Genomic DNA, 23,878 nt, shown 5'->3' on the forward strand with positions numbered 1-23,878 from the left:
TTTACTTTTCTATAAGACTGACCAGAGGCAGACCTCTAAAATCAATCAGTTGTTCTTGGAGCCTTTTATTTAACCATCTTAAGAATTTAAGATGGTTAAATTCTGTTTTTATTTATTTATTTATTTCTTTTTGTTACTTCAGCTAGCCTCTTCTTTTTTTCTTCTTCTTCTTCTGGAGACTTCCCTCAAAGTTTAGGGCATTTAGAAGAATGCTTCTAAATAAAGGCTTTAAAATATTGATTTCTTCCTGTTAGAAGGGAGTTTTTCCTTCCCACTGTCGCCAAAGTGCTTGCTCATAGGGGAATCATATGATTGTTGGGTTTTTCTCTATATATTTTTGTAGGGTCTACCTTACAATATAATGCATTTAGGCAACCATTGTTGTGATTTGGCGCTGTATAAATAAAACTGAATTGAATTAATTTCAGGAATCAGCCAGAGACATAAAAGGACTACTTGTCCACTTGTTGCCAACCAATAGCATACTAGAATTTTAGTGTCTTTACCAAAGCAAATATTTAGAGTAAAAAAAATTCTCATCTGTGTCCTTGTTGTCTGATTTATTAGTCTGCAGACTTAAGATTGATTAGTCATGTCTAGTAGGCTAAAATAACAAGAACTTTGTTAGGCCATCTATCTCATAAGAGATTATGCCCCTGGTTTAATGAGTATAACGTATGACGTGCTGAAGAATATCCACAGACATGTTTCCACTCGAGCAGGTTAATTCACAGTTGGGTGTTTTTTGTTTTACACTTAGTTAACTGTAATGTCCGCTCTGAATGCTAGAGTTGTTTTTCACTTCAAGCACACAGTGTCAGTGCTGTTAATGTATACTCAAAATGTAATTATATAATTTGAAATCAGTCATTTGACTGTGAAAATCAACAATCAGTTATTTGGTTCCACCCTGATTCTACGAGCCATTCGATCTCTACAACCACAGTGAGAGCTTGGGCCATAATTCTGGCCCTTGTCCACCTTAAAACATAGTTATCATCCTTCATATCTTGGTGCACACATGGATAATGTGTCTTCATGACGCATGAACCACCGCATTCTTTCTTTCTCTAATAAATAAACGGAAACGACTGAGGGTACCTTTAGCTTACAAATAAACTATTGTGAATGATGTGACTGATCAGTTGATTATAGGCCTGTTCGATATAACGATATATATCGGATGACGATATAAAAACATCTATCGTTTCATTTTACGCTATCGTTTGTTTCGTGGTGTCGCAAAATAAACTGTTTACGGCAATATTTTTTTCATCGTTTTGATGGTCACTGTAGTGACTATATTAATTTCTTAGTTCTCTCTTTCTTTTATATTTAATATAACCACACTACGGACGGACAAGCGCCTGTTTTTTATGCGTTGTGGTTAGCAACAACGACGGTAACAGCATCGCGTGTCTGCTTGTTTATGTTCCACATAAACCTTTCACAATAAAGCTCAAGATCCTGTTGAGACTTTCCAAAATAAACTGAATTACGTGAAAGAGCAGATTATTTACGGATGAGAAGTAAAAAAAGAGCCGTCAGGTGCTAAAAAATAGATCTTAGACTCAAACAGGCTTTTTCCCCGCAGCACGCCGTGTAATAAATACTCACAAAGAAAACGGCGGCCGTTACAACTTGTGTCTAAAAATGTATAGTTTCATACATCGGTTAAAACACTCAACTCCAGCTACATGACGTGCAGCTGGAAACACTTCCCGCAAGACTAGCTGCCCGAGATTCACAGAATTTACAGAAAATGTTACATTTTTGTGATTTATATCATTATCGGGACGATAGAATTCTTATATGGGGATATGAGATTTTGGTCATATCGCACAGCCCTAGTTGATTACTCACAATGCTGATTTAAATAAGAAATGATATTTTTCATCATGTCTTGTTTGTCCTGCAGGATTTTTTTTTTTTTTTTTTCTTTTTTTTTCTTTTGCAAAATAAATTGGGTTGCACACTGCAGAATCTAAGGTCAGCAGTCTGTGTGTTTATTACATCACCAAACATATGAAAAGATTGCTTAGTAGACAGAAGTCCTGTCATTTACCCTCGGGTCATTATGTCACACTAGAATTTCCAATTTTCAAAAATGCTGGCTGACAGCTTTTCTGCTTACTACTCGTAGTAAAACCTTGTGTTTTCTGCGCTGACTCCCAGGTGTCACATGTCATTTCCAAACTTATTGCACAGATTAAAGAGAAAATGGAACATGGTAAACGTCAAACATGAACATGGCTCTGACTATTTGTCTCCATGTTTCTCGTCCTCTTCTGTGTTTCTTCCCTTAAGACATTTTGTGTGTCCATTACCACCCCTCCTTTTTGTAAATGATCAGCACTTCAAAGCCTCCATTGAGCAGTGTCAGTAAGCTCCCAGGCTGCAGGATCTGCTGAGCCCAGGCTTACATTAAAGCTTATCCAATCCCAGCTACAGGTGTGCTGCGCTGCCTGTTCCCAGGGGACAAGAGACGCTTCAAACACACCAAAACACAACCTTCAAAAGGCTGCGTGTCATCAGCAGTAATTCCTGAACACTGAGGAATCAGCAGAGTGCTCTGTCATCTGAAACTGACATTGAGAGAGTGAGAGAGAAGCAGAGAGAGTGTGGGCAGAAAAACACACTGTCATTCATACCTTCTCATTATATCCCTGAGTCACAGAGAAAGCCCGGAGCTGAGCTTTCCTACACTCACATTACCAACCGGTTGTGTGGGAGTTGGGATTTTGACCATATGTAGTAATAGCTGCAAGTAACCACATCACTATGTTTGTGTTGGTTTTGTATATTTGTCTTTCTGTTTGTGTATATACATGGATATGCATGTAGGTGTGTCTAAAAACAGACCTTGAGGCATGCTGTGGGCATGTGGGGATTGGAGGTGGAGGTTCTGGTGGGGGATCATTGTTCCTCCAAGGTGATGAAGGGAACACTCGTCTATACACTTAGCTATACATTGTAAAGAGATGTTCTAAACCTGGTTACATTGTATATCGATGATCTATAGTGAATTCAGGTCGTGCTTTGAAACTCTTCACAATTGTACATCTATTGTCCTGTAAATGTGAAGGTGATCTGAAAGTATATTATTTAATTTTTTTACTTGTTCAAAGTTTTCAATGTTTTCTTCTAACAAGGTTACAAAAAGCTGTTATGTCCTTCCCACTTTACTTTGAAAATGTTTTAGCTGTCTTTGCTGAGTCAAACGTGGGAAACTGTGAATGCCTTCTGTTCATCTGGACGTAGCGTTTTTGTCACTCATCCAAATGACTTTTTCAGTCGAATGCCTTATTAAGTTTGTCACCTTCCAGTTGGAATTTCTTGATAATCTCAGAATATTTTCATAGTGATCCCTGAAATGGAATCTGCCTCATCTTGAGCTGTTGTATCTCTGCGCGTAGCTTGAAGTTAAGTCTTAGCTAGTTTTAATTAAATAGATTTCCATTTGGCTTGATACTCAGGGATACCCCGATATACCATACATAACATAATATTCTTTTAGGTCGACCAACTCTGTTCTTTCCAAACTCTTCAGTTTTCAGGATCATAGCATCATGTTAACTAATGATATGGACTCAGCTTGTGAGTTTCAAAACAAGATCAGATTTTGGATGGTGGTTGTCTCCCAAATTTTGATCAGTCAGACCAAAAAACAAACGACACGAAGTTTTCACTGAAAGCTGCAGAGGTATCAGGCATTAATGCTCTCTTTGTAAGCTCGGACATATATTAGGAATAACTAAGATATTGCAGATCACAACGTAAGCGCAACATTACAAGTTTTCTCACATATCAGGTTTTTTTCTCCTTATAGCTAATTAATTTGTCCCTTTTTGTAGAGCCACTCAACACCACTCATTTACCTTACACCAGATCTTATTAGATTAGATTAGACCAAGTGCTGGGACATGAACTTTTCCCTAACCCTCTGGAGAGGCAGCTCCATTAATCTCTTGCAATTTGAGCCTGTGTCAGCCCTGTGATAGACTCTGGGCTTTTCCAGCCTGTAACCCACCTTTTCCTAAACATGTGCCAAGATACACTGCACACTCTTCTGACTCTTCTCAGTTTAAGGGAATAATTGATAGTGTTGATACATTGAACTGTATATTGTAAGGTTTGGTCTGATACTGGACAGTGTAGCTTTTGTCCTGTAATGCCTGCGTGTATTGTTTAAATCACTGAGGTTCTGTGAAAATGCCGACTGTTAGGTGGCAGCTCCAGTGAGGGTAGACGTGCTTCTAGGGTGAGTTTCAGCAATAAGTCAAACACACACAACCATTTGGAACTTCTAATTATAACACTGAGTCATACAGAAACTTTGAGTTGAGGTCACAGGTGTTCCTGAATCCATGGTTAGTTTTTATATACGTATGTTTAACTGTTTCAGCTCTATGATGTCACAGATAAAGTATATGTCAGAGACAACTATTTGTATTTGCTATTAAGTCATTCCTAATTTGTACCCATGCATACACACGACACAACAGCAGTGAACATACTTTCACGTTGTAATTTATTTTAAAGAGGCGATGAGCTAATGCCACATGTTCTCATCCTGTTAGTCTTTGGGTGGCTAACGGGAGACATGCTCTAACATGTCAGTGTTTTGAAGTTGGCATTTGGCTATGGAAGGTAACCTCTCCTTAACTGATGTCTGACAGTGATTGAGATGGATCGCAGGGAGGGAAGGAAGCAAAGAGAGACATGAGGCTACTGGAGAGAGCCATTGGCAATAAAAGGGGGGAGGAGGGTGTGTCTGGGAAATGGACTTGTTTTAACATCAAAGATAACTGTACTCAGGACCCAGAAAAGACCTTGCATTTGATTGGGACACACTGCGCTTTACCGTTGGCTCTTCCTGTTTGCCAGAAGCCTTATCCTTATAAATTAGAAGTCTAAACCACCATTCCCACCCACATGGCACAAACCTGAAATAAATTCAGCATCTCAGACCAAGTTGATATTTTAGAAGTGTTCATTCTGCAGATTCTTGCCACATGCTACAGGTTAAACCCAGTTACTGCAACCATACCACAGCTTTATCTGGCTAGTTCCCAAAATGAACACGAGAACAAGGCTTATTACCATATCATTATACAGCATCTCATTTGGAATTAATGGTTAAAATGTAACATTTCGTGATGCAATTTTGAATTTATTGTTCTCTTGGTGTCCAGGTTTTGTGGTAGCAAAGTGAGGCACAAATCATAATGCTTCCTCCACCATGCTTGACTGTTTGGGTTCAGTTCCTTTTTCCTCCAAGCCTAAACATATGCTTTACACCAAAAAGTATAATATAAAAAACATTTTAATCTGTCCAGACAACATTGTTTCAAGCATCTTCAAGTGTTTCTACGTTTGTTTGTTTTTTTTTCCATAAACTTAAGACATGGCAGTTTTTGGGTGTTTTTGGAGTGCTTAACATCATTCTTATTTTGTGTTTTACTGCTTAGACTTTAAGTAACCAGACTGTATGCTTTTACACACAGAGAGAGGTACCTTTTTATAACCCACACTTTCAGCCTCATCTCCTTAATTTGGAACACTTTACTCCAAGTACCTTCTGGAAGAGTCACCACAGAGATTCACTTACTTTCCCAGCTTGGAAGTGTGATTGATTAAACAATGTATTCAGTAAAGACACAATAATCCAACTACTGGAATAAACTAAAAAACACATACATTGGGTTGTATATAACTGTGACTTGGTTGCAAATCAGACAATTTTATGGTGAGTAATGAGTGCTGAAAATTCTGGTAGTTTTGGTAGATTTTGTGTGTATGTTTCATGTGTCGACAAAAAACCAACTGTAAAAAAAAAAAAAACAAAAAAAAAACTTAAAGATTTCCTACTGTTTGCCTCTAATGTTGTAAACTAAACTATTGTGTCTAAAATTTGATGTGCTGTTTTTAGAACAAAGTGAAACTCAGGGCACACTGTCTGGTGAAGTCACAGAAGGAAAAGAGAAAGAAAATGTATCACCATCATCTGTGGGAGAAAAGACCACTGAGAAGGGTGAGTTTCTGTTGTTTGCCCTTATGTGCACAAATGTTCATGTGTTCATACATCATTGGTCTACATAATGTTTTGAAACCCTCACATCCATGTATTGAGCGGAAGTGCTGAAAGGGCCATACTAAAACAAGAAAAAAGAAGTCTAATTTAGTTGAGCTGGTTCAAAGTAGGGTAGAGCCATGCAAAACGTATGACAAGTAGAAACTTGTCTAATAGTTCCATTTAAGCCACAGTACTGTTGCAAGACAATCCTCTCTAATATTTTAGCTAAACTGCTTGTCATCAGTTTGCTTAAGGAATTAAGGCCTCAATTGTAGAGGAGAGACTCCACAGTGAACTACAGTAAACATCTTCACTGCAGCTGGGTTAGCCGCTTTTTTGTCGAAACACTGAGGCTGCTTTGGCTAAATTTTGTAATACTTTATATCACACACATGCTCCTACATATTTTACAGTCAGCATACATCTATTTTAGTTAGAAATGCAAGTGAAGTGTTGTCGAGCACAGCCAGCATTCCTGCTGAGTTTTCACTAATAACAGCCTCCTTAACACAGTAACCTCACAGGCTTCCTATAATGTGAAAATTGGCTACTGAAGGCGAGAAAAAGAATTACTGGTTGGCAAAGGTCACTTCAGCCTGTTTGTTTCACACAAGTCACAACAGTGGTTGGTGGTGACATAATCACTGGCCCCAACGACCCAGCAGCTGGCCAATCAGCTTGCCAGACAGTAAGCTGATTTTTTTTTTTTTATTGATTTTTTTTACTCTGGGCTGCTGATCATGTCAAACTTTGAAATACCTTATTGGAACGGTCACTGGTCTGTAACAACGAAAAGTTCCTGTCCCAGGCATTTGAGCCCCAGGTCTTCTGAGTAATTCAAGTTAACACATTTTACAAGATGAACGGAAATCACACAGCTGTCTTCAAAGTTGAACCTTACTAGTAGGCTAAGGCTCATAAACATAGCTGGTACATTGTTAAAATGTGATGGATGCTTTTTTTCAAAATCGTGCTTCTGGATTTTAAAGTCAAAAATGTTACAAGAATATTAGGATGTTAAGGTTTTCACAGGTTTTCTTCTAGCACAGCTTGATGACAGAAAGATTTCAAACTGCTAAATTAATGCTCACTTTCTGATGTCCTGTTGAAATGGTATACTATATCAGGGTCTCCTTTCAGTACATTGTGAAAAATTATCACAGTCCTTTAATCACTTGCATAAACATGAGATGCATCTACAGAGTCTTTGACTGTGATTGTATGCATCAGTGTGCCTGCACACAAACATGGACAGTACACTTTATAAGTGAGTCTTTGTGTTCACAGCTTGCCTAAGCAGGCAGATTCTGCCCCCTGAGTAAATATGGGAAGCTACTGATAACATTCATTTGTGTATAGCAAGGACGCATACACACACCAAAACACACACAGTACACACACGGGCATTTTAGTAGGGGCAGCTCTGTCATGGAATGATAACTTATTTTGTTACTCCAGCATGCTTTGCCTACAGCACTATCTGTACTGTGTACCTGAGATTTTGTTAGTGTTGTGTTCAATATCCGAGTTGAATAAAATGTATTACAGCAGATTTACACCATCTTAAATGACATTCCCTGTTTTACAGAGCCAGGAAGCAAAAGGCAATAGTTCTTCTGAATGAAAGATCTAGGAATTTCTTCCAAGCAGAATGAGAGATTCTTGTGTTGTATTTTTTGCCTACAGTCACACTTCCAGGTGCTGTAAATATACTGACACGGGTGATGCGCCTGGCTCAACGGCACCTTTTGGACCCAATGGGGCGACAGCGGGTCGAAAAAAAGAGTTCACAAACACAGGCAGCACCCAGACAGCAGAGTCCTGCAACTGGACGCTTTTGCGGGAGTCGGACTTCGGCTTCATTAACACAAGCGCAGGTAAAACTTGGAGACATCTTGCTTTGAAATACAGCTAAACCATGACAGTAACAGTAGGTTTTAAAGCGTGTAACTCACAGCACAAGCCTTTTTGTATGGAGAATTGTTGTGTCTTCTACTCAGAGATTTAGATAAGATGTTTATTATTACTCATACCTGCATGTTCTGCAAAAAGCTATAGATTGTAAATTACAAGTTCTTTAAGTTTCCGTAAGACAGGTCCTGGACCTTTTTCTTTTTGTGGGGTTTCTCTGATTCACCATTTGATTCCATTCCAGCATAAAACCTTTGATAAAACTGCCCATGTATCATAGTCACACCTGAGTTTTACAGACCTTGTGTATGAACATGTCTAGAGATAAGATTTAGAGTTGCTGGTAGGGAGGTTTTATTACCATTGGACAGGCTTGCCTGGCTGCTTTCCTGTCTTAGTTTGTTGCCCTGAGCTCAATGGCTGCTTGCCGTTGACCTGTTTTTTACTGGACAGATATCAGAGAGGACCTGATCTTGACATCTGTCATATTTTTCTAAATGCCAAAGCCTTACTTTACTACACATGCAAAAGTATACATTTATTATGAAAACTCACTTGTTCAGTATCTTTTTCTTTCTTTTCCATTGTGACTGACACAAGTGTTTGATGACTGAGAAGATAATGATTAATAACCACATCCTTTTAATTATTTTCCATTTAACCCACCACAGAACAAAAATAGAAGGTGTGCTTGGAAACCCGATCACTGCCGTTGTACGTTACTCTGGTTTTTGTTTTGTTTGGCTCGCTAATAATAAAGTAATATAACGTTCGTATTCACAGTTCATTCAGATTCAAACTTTCTTCCAAGCTGTTCTTTGAGTGCTCATTCCCCTTCACTTCAATTCTTTGCAAGATTTCCTGCCGTTTGGAGACTGATTTTTCTCACCTAAATTGAGTTTTCTTTTGTTTTTAATTTAACCAGCATTCACTGAGTGCCAGCATCTATGAAAGCCTTGAACAAAAGACCAAGTGTCTGACGACAAGAGTTTCAACAGCTCCATTCACAATCCAAAATCCTTTAGCTAAAGCCAATCTGGGCAGCAAGAATCACCAATTTGGCATCTCATGTAAATCACTTGTGACACAGCAGGGCTTATCTCTATAGTCCCCATAATGACTTTACATAATGTTTAGTAACGAGGATTTTCTGAACTTCTAACCACAAGTGTTTGTATCCTTACATGCCAGCACAGAAGCAGCTACAGTAAATTTGGAAAAAGAGGATTATTTGTCGGGGCACATTCCTATATCTTAAAACAAATGCTTATTATTTCAAGCTTGGTCTACTTAGTGTAGTTCTTCATTATTAGCCTGATGACTGAATAAATAAACTGGTCACGTTCAGCAGCACAGCTCAGTTAGACAGTGCTGTGAGCATAAAATTGATGGAGCTTTGGGTTATGAAACCACACAGGTCACTAAATCTCTGGAGGTGGTTGCATTTGGACATCCAGCTCTGTTCATTCGTTTGGAACTGCACTTTGACACCACAGCTTGGTACATAAAGGATTTTCTGTGAAAACAACTTTTTTTGTTTAAGTGACCTTTTTGTCACAAACAAACTGTTGCTCTGATTGTCCATGAAGTAAGTGACAGAATAACTGGATTTCTTAGGGTTTTGTGAGAGACTTTGGGCATGCAACCTGGAAACAAATCGGAAGAAATTAAAAAAAAAAAAACCATAAAGATGATCGATTCAAAACTGGAAGTGAAAAATAATAGAAATAAGAGCAGCGAAAAAGAATTGGAGGTGTCCAATTGATCTAGTGTGCCACAAGCAGACAAAGTTTGAAAACATAAAAGTGCAAAGAAGCTTCAGTTAATTCTGTTGAATAACTCTTAGAGGATTTTATTAGCTTGTTTTCTGTCTGCCAATCACGATCCCCGTTCATTGTCTATAAAAGTGTTGAAGTTCAGTTTTGGCACAATCAACATCAACAACAGCACTTTGTGGTAAAGAATCAAATTGTGTAGCATTTAATTTGTGTGTTTGTTTTTAATTTATAGAAAATGCGCACAGTTGGTATGACACAGTACCGTCTTAATACACATTCATAATTAATGATATTGTGTCACTAGCTGATGAGACAGAATGGGATACATCTCATCGCTGTGATTCAGCCCCAAATCATCTGGTTTCAGCTCCTTTACCAGCTCCTTGTTTCTTCTTTCAGATTCGATCCAGGAGGCGAACGCAGCAGAGAGGCGTCACGAATCAGCCAGTAGTGGAGGAGAGCAGTGACGATGTTACTGTGGGAGATGCAGAAGATTGCGAAAAAACTGAAGGGTAAGGAAGTTTAATTTTGAGATCTCTGTACTCAGCTATATTATTTAAAACTTTATGCTTGACTGTGGTTTAGAACAGTGTCCACTGTTCCACAGTGGATGAGTCTTTTGTTTGTTTGTTTGTTTGTTTGAAAGGAACAGCACAAACAGATACGTTTGTCTAGGATTTTCCAACGAAATATGTACAATCCACAATAAATCCTTTAGAAGCTTATACACATTAACACCTTCTGATATCATCATTACTCTTCTCTCCATTTCAGACTCCCTTTGTTTATGTACATTAAACAAAGTCATGAAACCCTCTCCTTTCATCAACACCTTTTCTTTTATGCTCATTTAAGTGGTGGGCTCTTTGATTCCCACAATCCGGTAAAATTTCCCCTGCAGCTGTTTGGGCTGTAAGAAACCTTTTGTGCATGAGTCATTAACAAATTGGAATGTGAGATTATAATTTTGTCCTGAGGGCTGCTCATCATCAGTCCCTTTGTCAGACTATGAAACATTTTCATAGTTAGGTGTGTACAAACGTAATTTGGTCTTCACTTTGTAGGGCTTATTCAAGAAACTCTTTATCTCATAGGGACTTTACTGTATGAGAGGTTTTCCCATGCATACTTAAAAGTGAGTAGTAGATACTTTCGGTTGCTCCGAAACTTTAATGGGGTTCCCTCTGCGGATTCATATGCATATTTACTCCAGACAGCCTTAATGCCAGACATGTTTATCCAGGCTTGGGACAGGCACTGGAAGTAAATTGATTTGTGACCTCCACCGCCCATGCATATTTAAAAGTGGTTATGCACACACGCAAATTAGCCCACACATACATAATACAGTTAACAATTAAAAGCATGAGGAACAACACAAACAGACGCAAAAACTCGTATTTAAACATGCATGTCCTAAACTACAGGATTGGGCTAATGTATTTTTTCTTTTCATTCCTTTATTTACAGTAAATATAAAGGGAAACTACAGAAAGGGGTAATTTAATGTCAATGTTATATTTTCCCATTTTATTGGTTTCATTTGTTTCACTGGCCCATTAAACATTTAACTGGTTTTAATTACTTTTAAATATGTTTGGGTAGCTTAACCTTAAATATTTAGTGTAGAGCACTAAGATTTTTAACAATCAAAACCTTCAGTTGTGTTAAAATCTTAACAATATATGTTTTGGAGTAAACACTGTGCCCCGTGCTCTTGCACTCACACCTGCATGCTGCAGGTACTGACATAGAGGCGGATGGTTGATGTCTTCCTGCATGAAATCTGCCAGATTTGCAGTTTATTTGCATGGGCAGACAAACACAGGCAGCTTTTGTCTTACCTCATTTTAAAACAGCTTTTTCACAGTGTAAAACCAACCAGCACTGGATGGAAGTAAGTGAAAAGTGTGTATGTGTGTGTCAAAGAGGAGAGTTGGCAGCACCACAATGAACTACCACCATAATAACATGATTACTGTCACTGCTTTTTTGGTTATTTTGTATTTGTTGTATGTAAAAGTGAGAGTAAGAGGCTGCCTGGGCTGATACTCATTTGCTTTTGTTCGTGCACGTACTCCTAAATACATTTAACAGTCTGGATGCTTCTATTTTTAGTCACAAATGCAGGTGAATCGCTTACACTGTCCAGTTTTGCACACCCTTCTTGCTGTTTTTGTTACCTGGGATACTTTTTTTTTTGTTAACCTGCCAATCAGGCCGCTGGTTTTGCCAAACACCATGTAATGAAACCTTAATCCTTACATAAGAACACAGACAGTTACAATTTGTGCTTGCTGCATGGTAGCATACAGTCATTTAATTTTTTTTTTACTTTTACAATTTCACAGTCACTTAAAGTATTGTTCTCTATTGTGAAACCAACTCTGTTTTCAGCAGCTTTTAGAATTTCACAAAAGTCTTCTAATCCTCCCATTGTAATGGTTTTTTTTCCCCTCTCATAGGCTGTCACACTCATGTTAGTGGTGTGTGTGTGTGTGTGTGTGTGTGTGTGTGTGTGTGTGTGTGTGTACATGTGTGTGTGTACTCATGCATGTGTTTGTGCTCATGTTTCAAGCATACTTGTCATTCCTCGCAGCTTTTGTCTTCGTGTCAAGTGGTTTAGGTTGTTGTAACCAGGCTGTGGGTCACCAGGGGTCACCACTGGGATTATTGTAATAGGGTGGCAAATTAGGGGATGAGGGTTAGGACCAGGCGGTGAAAATGCCTACTGTCTTAACAAGCTGACTTGTCTCACGCTGACTTACCTTTGTTTGAATGATGATGTATTCACAATGTGGAGGTTTAAAAATAGCCAAATCTTGCACCCAATCCTTGGTGAATTGGATGTGCGCCTCCAGAGATTTATGATTGCAAAACTGGTTCGCCGTGTATGACTCCACAGACAAGGTACGAGAATATATCATGGTAAGTCAATAGCGGTTGGTCTTGAGGGTTTGTACTCCACTGCTGTAATTCATATGGGTCCACATTTCCAATGCACACTATTTTTTGCAAGTACCGTCTCTCTGCATCCGGACGCAATCTGTCTCTATACCGTCCTTTTTCTTTTGAGCTGCTTTTAAGTATGGTTCGTAGCAATCTTCCTTCCAACACAGTGTTTGTTTTAATTCGTGGCCTGCCAGTATGGCTCCCACAATGCATTGTTGCGTTATGTCAACTCCAAAGCCCTATAAAACCAAACTGAATCCCCTTCAAGATGAGTTGCGTTCCAGATGCGTTTTTTACAGAAGGAGAAATATTTTGGTATTTAACAATAACGATAATAATACAAGTGTGACTGGATGATATACCTTTTTCAGAGTCAAACACTAATGCAGGTTTAGGATGATAGCATTGGTAATTGTTTTCCATTATCTGAGATGGTAATAGAGCTGTTATAAGTTATTATACAGATTAATTAAACCTCATATTAGCCTGTAAGATTGTTGTCACATTAAGAACACACGTTTTAAACATTAGACCGATTTCTCGTCACAGCAGGTCAGTGAAAATGAAGCAGTTCACACCACCCAAGTGTGAAATTAAAATGTTCAGTAACAAAGACAATGAGAAAAATCCTTTGCACATCTCACTTGTGCGGAGTTTTGCATAATTTAAGTCTGATCCAGTTTGTTAGCTTTGTTCTTTTCTTTTTGTTTCTCAGCAGGGCTTCAAGGATTCAGTAAAAATACATTTTTAACATTGCTTACTGCAAAGGATTTCTAAAATGTTCTTAATTTAATCAGCAAGTCACTGAGAGGGTGGGCTCTGTTCTCTTCTCTTGAGGGCAAACAAAAATACTCAGTTTGCATCAGGATTATTTTTTCTGTATAATGTGTTCACAAACGATTCATATGTTGAACCAGGACTTGAGAGTTACTGTGTGCTCACAGCAAACATCAAAAAAAAACATCTTGCTTAGGATCCTATCAGGCTTGGCTAAGTAGGGCCAGCTTCAGCGGGGTCAAAGTTCAGGGATTGGTGGTAGTGTGTGACCCCTGTTACACTAGGAGGTCACACTACTTGAATACCACAGTCACTTGGCATTATACCAAGACTGCGTGACATACCTATCCCTGTGCAGTGTTTGAGTATTTTTGCTTAGCCTTTGTCTCAGAGGTATACTGTCAGACATGTTGAATTTGTTAAGAAACCAGTAGACAAAACATGAAGCGACGTACAGGAGGCAGTCCATCAGACAACAGTAGGAATGCTCTGCGTTCCTTTGTGGCATTTGTCCCTCAGAATTCCCCCTGGCCTCCCTACCTGCCTAAGCAGGCTTACATACATTCAACAGATGTGATACTTTTAATCTTCAAATCTGGATCCAAAATCTATTTGGGAAAGTTCTTTATGGTATGGAATAACTTTTGAAGTCTTGACATTAGCATCATTTTTATGTAATCCCACCCCAGATATTGAGTTTCATTGTATTTTCCATTACAGTATATGCATGTTTGTCATGAGATGGAACAAGAAGCTATACTTGCCCCTAGCTGAGTTTGCTCAATAACTGCAAAAACTGCAAGATGAGAAGAAAAGGTTTTTGTTTTTTGAAGTTCAAATAATCAGGTGAAAAAAGAGAGAGAGGTGAACATGGTGGGCGTGGTGGTGCATCTGTGAACGATCCACAGATTTACTTGTCAAAGCCTTTTACTTTGGACCTTTTAACTTTTGTTCATTTGATGTAGATCTTATTTTTTGTTTTTGTTTGTGTTTTTTTTTCCTTTTTGTCATGTTGTCTCTGAGATGTGAGTTTTAAGGAAAGGTGACATACACATGATTGGGACAAACCTGATTTATAACATAAGACCAAGCTTCATTCACTGAATCACTGAAATCCAAAATCATAATTTAAATTAAAGTCTGATTAACCACCCAGCCCCAAAAACCTGAAGTTAGTGTGACAAATTGTCATGATTGTATATTTAACACATATACATAGAAGAATGTTTGGTGTATAGTAGTGTAAGTAGCCTAAAGGTTTGAAGTACTTGCCCACATCAGGTTTTGTTTTTTTTTAAGTATTTTTCATTCATACTTGTTATGAAGTGTGTTGGTGGCCTACATAATGATCATGTTATGAGGTTACATGCATGAGTAAATGTAAGAGGAATCCTAATGTGGTTGAGGTGAATCTAATAAGGCCCTCCACAAGGTCTAGCTTCTTCCCTTATGCTCCCAAAACATTACATTGCATCTTCCTGCTTCATATTCATATAGATTCTCTCACCCCTTGCTGCTGTTGTTTTTATGTATTCATTCCCATGTACAAGTAACTGCTGATCACTTTAGCTGCATTGTATAAATGTTTACATTTCAGATTTAATTGTAGAAATATCCCTCAGTGAAGTGATTCAAATTAACTACAGCCATGTACGATTGTATTTCAGGTCAGAGCAAACTTTAAAGAGGTCAGGTACAGGACCTGTTTGCAAGGTGGTTCACGGTCGGAGCAATCACAGCAGAGTCAAGTCTTTCCGTCTTCTTCGAAGCGTCAAGAGCCCAGTTAAGCAGGCCCCTCCCCCCTCTTCCTCCTCTGTTCCCGCTTCATCCTCCACTGTTCCCGCTTCATCCTCCACTCTTCCATCTACCCATAGTCCACCTTCTACTCTTCAGCCTTCCAGTGTTCCTAAAAGTGGGGAGCAGAACGACTCGCCCAGGACAGCTCTCATCAAGTAAGATCCACAAATTCATTTTTCACCTTCAAATGCCATCAGACTTGCCATACCTCCTGCAGTGAAAAATTAAGAACTTTATTCCCCAGAGTTATACAAGCTCATTTGATATCACAGAATATTAGATTCTTGAAAGTGTTAAGTGTTGTGGGTGTTTAGTTGTACACAGCCTGAGAGCATAAAATTAATTTCATTAAAAGACTAATTTGACATTGTCATTAAATCTCCTTCCACCCAGATTGAATTATTTATCCTCCAGTGACCTCAAATAAATGTGCTGCATGCTAATGTGTTCTCTGAATGAGTCCCACGTTACAAAGATATGAAAAGCTGAAAGCACTGTGAGGTTTATAGCATATCATTGTGACTTTTGTATAAACACCTATGTTTTTCTTAGTTAAAAGTGGCTTAACCCAGTTTGAAACAACTTGTACAGTTATTATTTTGATTAATCCACACTGAATAATTTCAACACTAACAACTTAATTTGGGGGAAAAAATGTTAGTACGGGATCTAGACAGACGTGGATTTTTAAAGGTAAACTAAAATGGCCAGGCTTGATTGTTTTCAGTCGTATGAATGTATTCAAAAAGATACAAAAGAGCTAAAAACTTACTACATTTAAAATTTGACAATGTTCCATAAATGGTTTCACTTACTGTGGATTTGCTGGATCGTAACGAGTACGTTGGGACAACCTTACTGCTAATTAACAGGCTGTAACCTGCCCAATAAACTCTTTTATGGGCTGATAACGGATATGGAATAAGGCTGGAGACGAGCTTAAAATTAGTTTAGTAAGCAGAGCGTACCACATCACATAACATATCAGGTTTCACAGTATCAAATGAGCCGCTTGTAATTCTGTAATAATGTGGTTGGAGGAAGTGTACTTATTTTACAGGCAGTGACAGCTGCCACAGAAACCAATTTCTTTTTCAGCTTTTGTTAAACAGAAAATTCCAAAGTTGACTGGAAGCCAGATTAATGTTAATTTCCATGCACTGCCATCCTCTACACCCTCCAAGATTCCAAAAACAAGGCCAAGACACATTGAATGAATCTAAACAGTAACAAAATATTAGATCCCAGCTTAGTGCATACAGAGCTACACTTCTTAATTTACTATATAGTATAATTTTACTATCTTTCATAAAAAATTAGTCTAAAGGTACACACTTGTGGTTTGGCTGGCTCTTACACTGAATGTTTATGAAGTAATGTCTCCCAAACCCAGCTGTATAATCAATATCAAGAGAGTCAAAAGTTTGAAGAAGTACAAAGCCATTTTTCTTCCTATTTCTATACCTGCCATTCAATAAAATTTCAACTAGTGATGCAAATTATGATAATCAATGTAGAGCAGCCACTTAAATATTCATGAATTGTAATAATATACCATTTTGAGGTACTTCAAGGAGAAATTCAGACACAAGTGCCACAAGTAAAGGTAGTACTGCTACGAGTTACAAGAAAGTGAAAGAGAATATTGGCTCACTCCTGCTGCCCACCATTACACTGACATTTAGATGTGTTTCACTGGACTAACATGTAAAGATTGTATTAACAACTATATCTGAGAGCACAGTGGCGTTGAATATCATGATATTAGCATGAAAAGCTGTGCAGCACTAATAAGACCCTGTATCCACCTCTGCCTTATGATTGTTAGCTTGTTTATACTTTATGATATTATGTTGTTGCAGTGAATGTTATATTTATACTTTACAGACTTTTTCAATGATATATGAAATCCATTAACCTTTCACTGTGTGCACTTTTCTAGAAACAGGTGGTATGTGGAAATGGCACCAGACTTACTCACCATACAAAAACATTCATTATTCATTTGCTTGGTTGAAGTGCAACTTTTTAATCTTTCATCCTATTAATATTTATGGGACAGGAGTGGTTAATAATACACCACTGATGTTTCTTTGCTGTCATGAATGTTTAATACTATAAATTGTCATATTTTAGCCTCAGAAACACACAAACGTCCGGCTGCCATGTTCCACAAACCTAAAGCTAGATTTCCCAGTGATTATAATCCTTATTAGTATGTACTGTTTCATGCTGTAAACACCAGTGTGTTTATGGTGGGTCTAATGGTTTTATAAGATATGTTGTATGCGAGTGACAGACTACGAGAAAGTGTTGACCCCCTCCTTCCCTCGTTGTGATGCATTGTTTTCCAGTGTTTTACAGTAGGTCAGGGTGGGGACACATAGCACTAAAATAGAACAGTACTTTCCTGTTGAGTTGGTTACGCACAATGCAGGTTTTGTACATCGTGTCCCTCCCAATAATCAAAGGAATCCACATGGTTAAATTACTTTCTTTAATAAGTTAATTGCCATTAGGAATTTTATATTAATTGACAGCTTAGTGACAAATTGAGGAATGAGCAGTTGAAAGTGTGGGAAACAAGGCAATAGGATTGGTATGTGCAGGAAGATGAGCTAAGCTGTCCTGTATTCAGTGCATCAGTGATGGACACTATCTGCCTGCCAGAGGCCCTGACCCTCCCAACCTGAAATTACTTTTCCCCTTTTCATAACTTCCATCATGCAGCTCACATCAGGGAATGATTTCTTTTTTTCTTTTTTTTAGATATAACCAAACCAGAATTTCTAAACAGCTTCTTTATGTTGGTAAAAGCAGGCAGGCACACAAAAACACAGAAGCCTCGCCCACATGCTGATTAAATCTAATTGGCTGCCCCTCATAAAAGAAGAAGAAAAAAGGGTTAAAGGGTATGTGAACAGGGATGACTTAAAAGCCCCTTTAATTTAAATAACAATAATTTTGGACTTTGAAAGCCATTGGATAAAAGAAGGGACTTGTGCCTATATTTTCTATTTTGATGCCATATTGTGAAATACAACATTAAATACCGCACACTATAACCTATAAAAAGTATAAATAATTTTTTAATCGGGGGTTTGTGCTTTGCTAGCTGTATTGCCTTAGGAATAACATTTTTGCAGTTATTTTCTTTAAAAAAGAAGGAAAGGGCTTTCTAACATTTTGTTCCATTCATAGTCACCAGATGGTGATTGACTGGGGCGACTATTGCTTGAACCATAATAAGAGCAATGATGGTAATGGATTGTCATGACATTTGATGAATGTTTCATTTAAAACGACTTTGTAATTTCTTTGTGGTGATCTCTTGACTCTTCACACCATCATCAGTACAAAATTGAAAATTACAGTTATGACAATAATTGATAAATTGACCATAGTTAGCAAATAATAGCATGCTAGTCCTTTAAATCAGAGGTCCTCGAAAATTTGATGACTGCATACAAACTTACCCTGATGTCATGGCTGCAAAATGAGTGCACACATAAAACACATGTTTGCTCACAGGATGATTGTTTCCAGTATTGGTTATTAGTTGTGTACTGATTGTTCCTTCTTTTAAACAGTAAGTGAGGTGGCATTTTTTTCTTTGACCCAGCAGTATTGGTTAATGTTAGGAATGCTTTAATCAAAGCGACACAATTGCTAGAGCTCAAAACTTGAAGCTGAAGAAAAAGGGCTGGAATTCCTTTTGGGGGTTTTAATGGGGGGTTAAGTTAAATTTGTTTATACGATGCCTTGCCAGGACAGATGTTTTCTGTTTTAGAAATTGCTTTGAATTCAGCTTTGGTCTGTACTTAACACTCTTCTAAAAACCACTAGATCTTGGCCTGCTCACAGAACTTCCCATACTCCTGTGCATCCTCCTGTCTCTCCGTCCATCTGCTCTTTTCTGTCATGTGATCATGTGAGAAACACAAGATAGACACACTAGGAGACAAGAAAACATGTTTTTCTCTCAAGTGTCATAAAACCAATTATTACTGACACGGTGCCAAGTAACTAGTTCAACCAGTATTTTGTCTGCAGTAGAGACAGACACACAAACACTCTTCTTTGTGCTTGAAGTACACATTTGCATTAGGTACAGTGTGTTCTACAGTGTATATTGTTTATTATGAATATTGTTTTTATTGTAAATTTTCAAGGTAGGTTTTTTGTTTTGTTTTTTTCCTTAGAGCAAACATATGTGAGCTGACATTTACTAAGAAACACACATTGTGTCTCTCGGCCATCTCTTCACAGAAACTGGGCGTGTTAGTTTCTTTAATTAAATCCAACTGCAGCCAGGTTCACTTTCAAAGTCTGCTAAAGGATTTCTTTTTAATCGTTTGTATTACTTTATAATAACACAGATATCGTTGTATTCACGACAAATAATGGCATGTATTTTGATTTCACCTTCACTGACTAGTTTACTAAGAAGTGCTGGCTTTATATCAAGGCTACAGATGTCTTATAAATCTACTGAAGTGTGTCTCTGTAGGCAACAATACAGAGTCACACAGTAAAGCGGTCCTCATGTGTTGAAGGCTGTAATAAAAGTTCACACACATTATTGCAGCAGAACATATGTGACTCTGCAGCGTGGCAGAAGTGTACAAGCCAGCTCTGTGTGTGTGTGTGTGTGTGTGTGTGTGTGTGTTATCTGATCCTCATCTAGGACATATATGCAGCAGCGTAGGAGCCACTACACATGGTACTCACCTCATCTTCTCCCCTCAGGGAAATGTGTTATATACACGTTTTACATATGTGTGCCTTTGAGTCGTACATGCTCCATATAATGAAATGTGGTTTAAAAGGAAAACAAAAACCTTTTATGTGCATGAAAAAGTCAAGCGCTTGCATGGATGTACTAGATTCACACGCACACCACCTTTACCATTGTTAAGATGCAGGTGTAGCAGTGTTATGTAACAGGGTAGTGAGGATACAGGATGAATGAGTGGTCAATCACAAGGAAGAAAGGGACAGTGGGAACATTACTGCAGTGTGAGGTGCTTTGGCCAATCACGTGAGACCTTCATCCCCTGAACACTACCAGTAAAGTATGGATTCTGTCACTGGATAGTTTGTTACTTTATAGGATAACGTATTGAGCACATTTAGTCTTTTTTATAATATCTTAAAGCCTTTTTTACTCTGTGTAGTCACAATCTTAAAACATGAAACAACAAAAATCCCAGAAATGATAAACTGATGACCGTACATTCACTAAACTTCACATAAGATCTAGTGTGAAGTGTACTTGTGATTAGCTTTTTATGTTTAGTGCCGATTGTTCTCGGTGCTTATGACGCACTGTTTGACTGAGTCTTATACGAAAGCTCCTTCTGTTAGTAAGAATATTAAAGTTTATACCAAATGAATATGTCCACACTATAAAGACAATGCACAGCCATAGCAAACACAGCACTGAAAATGTACACTAATGTAAGCAGTGAAAGTCTGCTAAAGCTTTTCAGCTAAGCAGCGGTTTTACTTTTCATTTTACTTACCTGTGTGCTACTTTGCCATCTAGTTTACTACTAAAAAAAAAAAAACTGCCAGTGAAGCAAGCTTCTACTTGGCTAACCTTTTTTTGCAGTAATAACCATCATCACTCACTAGTTTGGTTTTGTGTTTTTGTTTTTAATAAGAAAGAAAGAGAGAAATTGAAATTCACACCAAACAAGACCTGAATTTGATAAAAATTTAAAATTTTATAGTAAAAACCACTATTACAGTATAATATCAGCATCTGTCCTTTTTGTGTCTTATTACCTTCTCCTTTCCTCGTAGCAAATTTATGTATTTTCATTTGTATATAATTATATCTCTCTCACTGCCTCTGGCAGTTTAAAAATATTAAAAGACTGTAGTATTTAGTACACGCTGTTCCTAAACCCAGTTATGTAATGCGACAGCCAAAAGCAATGTGCCTCTAAAAAGTTTCAAGTCTGGTCTCAACTTGCCTGTCGCTCCTGTGACAAGTCGCTAATCCTCTCATGCTCAGCTGTTGTTAAACATGACAGGTTCAATTGATCATGACAGGCTATACTGTGTCATCATTACTGCTGTTTTCCATGTTTTTATTTATTTATTCATTCATTCAGTTTTCAGCTAAGTGCTGTTCCCTTGATACAGTACACCACTCTACTCTTAATCATTCATGACATCATTCCAGATTTCCCAGCGATGCCCGGCTGTCGTTTGTGTGTTTAAACTGGCCTCAACTACTGCAGAGATATGAGCTTATGCACCTGGCTGTACCTGTGTGAATTTTAAGGTCACACATGCATAAAAACATAGCAAAAAGAAAAAAACAGCAGGAGTTGCACTGATATCCCACGCAGTGATTATGGCTTGATCATACATACCTTATATAACACCCACTCTACTTGGCATGTCATCCCTGAAGCCTGGGAGGCTTTAATGACAAAGTAAAAGGTGATTTTTGGCTGTTTTGGAACTGACGAATGTTGGCGTACTGTTACTTCTGCTATTACTACTTCTATTTACCATATCACCAGAGTCGATTTTCCATGTTGACAGTATTATAAGGGCTAACCTTTGCACTGTCAGGGGTCAGCCTCAAGGCAGCAGGATGGCATACTGTAAATAAATGGCACCACTGGCCCACACCTTGCTATGTATCTAGAAAAGCAAACAAAAGCTAACAGGTACAAATGTAAAAGTGAGTGAGCCATGAATGGACTACACCTCACTGTTTTTGTAAGGGTTGAATGAAAAGGATACCCCCTCCCACCCCCAAATGGAAGTAATAAATTGGATTAAGCATAAATTTCTCTGTTAGGTACACACTCGTCGTCCGGTTTAACAAAGAAAAATGTCATTTTGTTACTGAAAAATGGAAAAGGCAGCAATGTTGAGATTTCAACCAGAAATATGTCATAGGTTGTTGTTTATCTGCAAGCATAATGAAAGGCTTTGGTTTGAATGATAGTTACAGCAATGAATGGAACAGGTTAAAGTCGCTGACTGTCACACTAAGACCTTTGTGATTGCCAGTAAAAGAACAGCCTGGATAAAAGAGCTGTGCAATCTGTAATTCCTCTGGTCAACAGCCAACGGGGGTATTTTGTGCAAAGATATTAATTCAAGATTTTAGGAGGCTTTATGTCTGAGACTCATTGTGATTTAATCACCAGATTCAAGAACCAGTTGACCCAGCAAAGACCTTCATTTATCTGATCATTTCCTGGGAAAAGAAAAATGGGCAGCATGATATAATCAGCAGGCATATATATATCTGATACTTGTTTAAGTTTTATGTGTTTAAAGATATTTGTGGTACACAGTTTGAAGCTGGAATAATGAGCATGTGTAACTGCAGTAATATTCCTGAAAATTCCTCCCACTATGCATAAAATTAGTCCCAGCATAAGAATTAAAGGATATCTGGATTAGTTTATCACTTGATGATATTTCTCAATACTTTTTTCCAATTTCATTTTATTGTATTTATTTATTTTAAAGTGAAATAAAACTAATATTTTTTTTTTTTTTTAATGTGTTTGGGGAAAATGAGGTGGTCTGTGCTTACTCTGATCGGCATCTTACTTGTCTTAAATAAACTGTCATGCTCAAGTTCTTTAACTTCCCAGAGCTTCCTATTACCCGTAGCCTAGATTGTATCTGATGTCTGCTGTCTTGAGTATAAACACCTGCTGAGGACAGGATGAGGGAGCTGTAAAGGTTGATGTATGACTGAGGTCTTTGTTTCTGCTTGTCAAATGCAGAACTTGCCACTGACGTGTTAAAATGGAGTATTGTATGTTGGTTAATAAAGAAGAGAGGCCACACAGGAAATCTCTGACAAAACATCACAAAGATACAGCCATAGTGAGTTTTCTCGACACTTGAGTAAGAGTCAGATATTCTGTTTGTAAACCCCCCAGTACAACTGGCCTACTCTTCTTTATCCTCTCGCTTGCATTTATCACAGGTGTGTGATTTCAGTCCCGTCCTTGCACTATTTTTTTTTTTTCCTTCAGATGGTGAAGATGTGATGAATTTCTCTTTATAAATGTTTTTTAAACCACCAGCTTCCTCTGTGCTGTGCGAAAATGTTGTCATGCTAACATGCCACTTCAAACCGTGAATACCTACTCGTTAAACATCAGAATTTTGCAGTTGACATTTAGTGAGTGTAGATGCACAGAGCATGTGCGCCACCTGTAAAGAGAAAAAAAAAATTTGTAGATCTGTTTAAACGTTTTTGCTCTTGCTAGTCTGTGCCAAAAATACTATTTGAATAAAGCTAAACAACTTGATTCTACTAATATAGAACAGCAGTTACCTGTTAGTTCAGATATGTTATAATGCCACCTGTTAGATTTTTTTCTATGTAATAGGAAGTGGGGTTTTTTTTTGGGGGGGGGGGTTTAAGAAGGTGAAAATTAAGATAAATGGCATCTGTGCAAAACCAACACGGTTCTGCAACACTTTAATGTAGAAAATGAGCTGTTGTATGTGAACTGTGTCAGTGTAAAGTAGCATATAATCATTTGATGGATGAAATGCATAACCACATTCTGCACAGGCTTCTGAAGGCTGC

General features: G+C 38.0%; 1 protein-coding gene across 2 annotated transcripts in view; it reads left to right on the plus strand.

The window, feature by feature from the left end:
* Positions 1-23,878, plus strand: part of LOC146571476 (TBC1 domain family member 2B) — a 63,127-nt gene that overhangs the window by 33,558 nt on the left and 5,691 nt on the right. The window contains exons 11-14 of one of the 2 annotated variants that reach the window (XM_085280703.1): positions 5,933-6,034; positions 7,763-7,953; positions 10,165-10,277; positions 15,162-15,446. In XM_085280703.1, coding sequence (XP_085136829.1) covers positions 5,933-6,034; positions 7,763-7,953; positions 10,165-10,277; positions 15,162-15,446 — 691 coding nt within the window. The remainder of the gene's footprint in view (positions 1-5,932; positions 6,035-7,762; positions 7,954-10,164; positions 10,278-15,161; positions 15,447-23,878) is intronic. The other variant, XM_085280704.1, reaches the window with a different exon arrangement.

This window comes from Mchenga conophoros, linkage group LG7 (genome assembly GCF_057382185.1).
Source record: "Mchenga conophoros isolate Kocher_MC1m ecotype Shallow Benthic linkage group LG7, M_conophoros_male_GT1.1, whole genome shotgun sequence".
In the NCBI taxonomy this organism is placed as follows: domain Eukaryota; kingdom Metazoa; phylum Chordata; class Actinopteri; order Cichliformes; family Cichlidae; genus Mchenga; species Mchenga conophoros.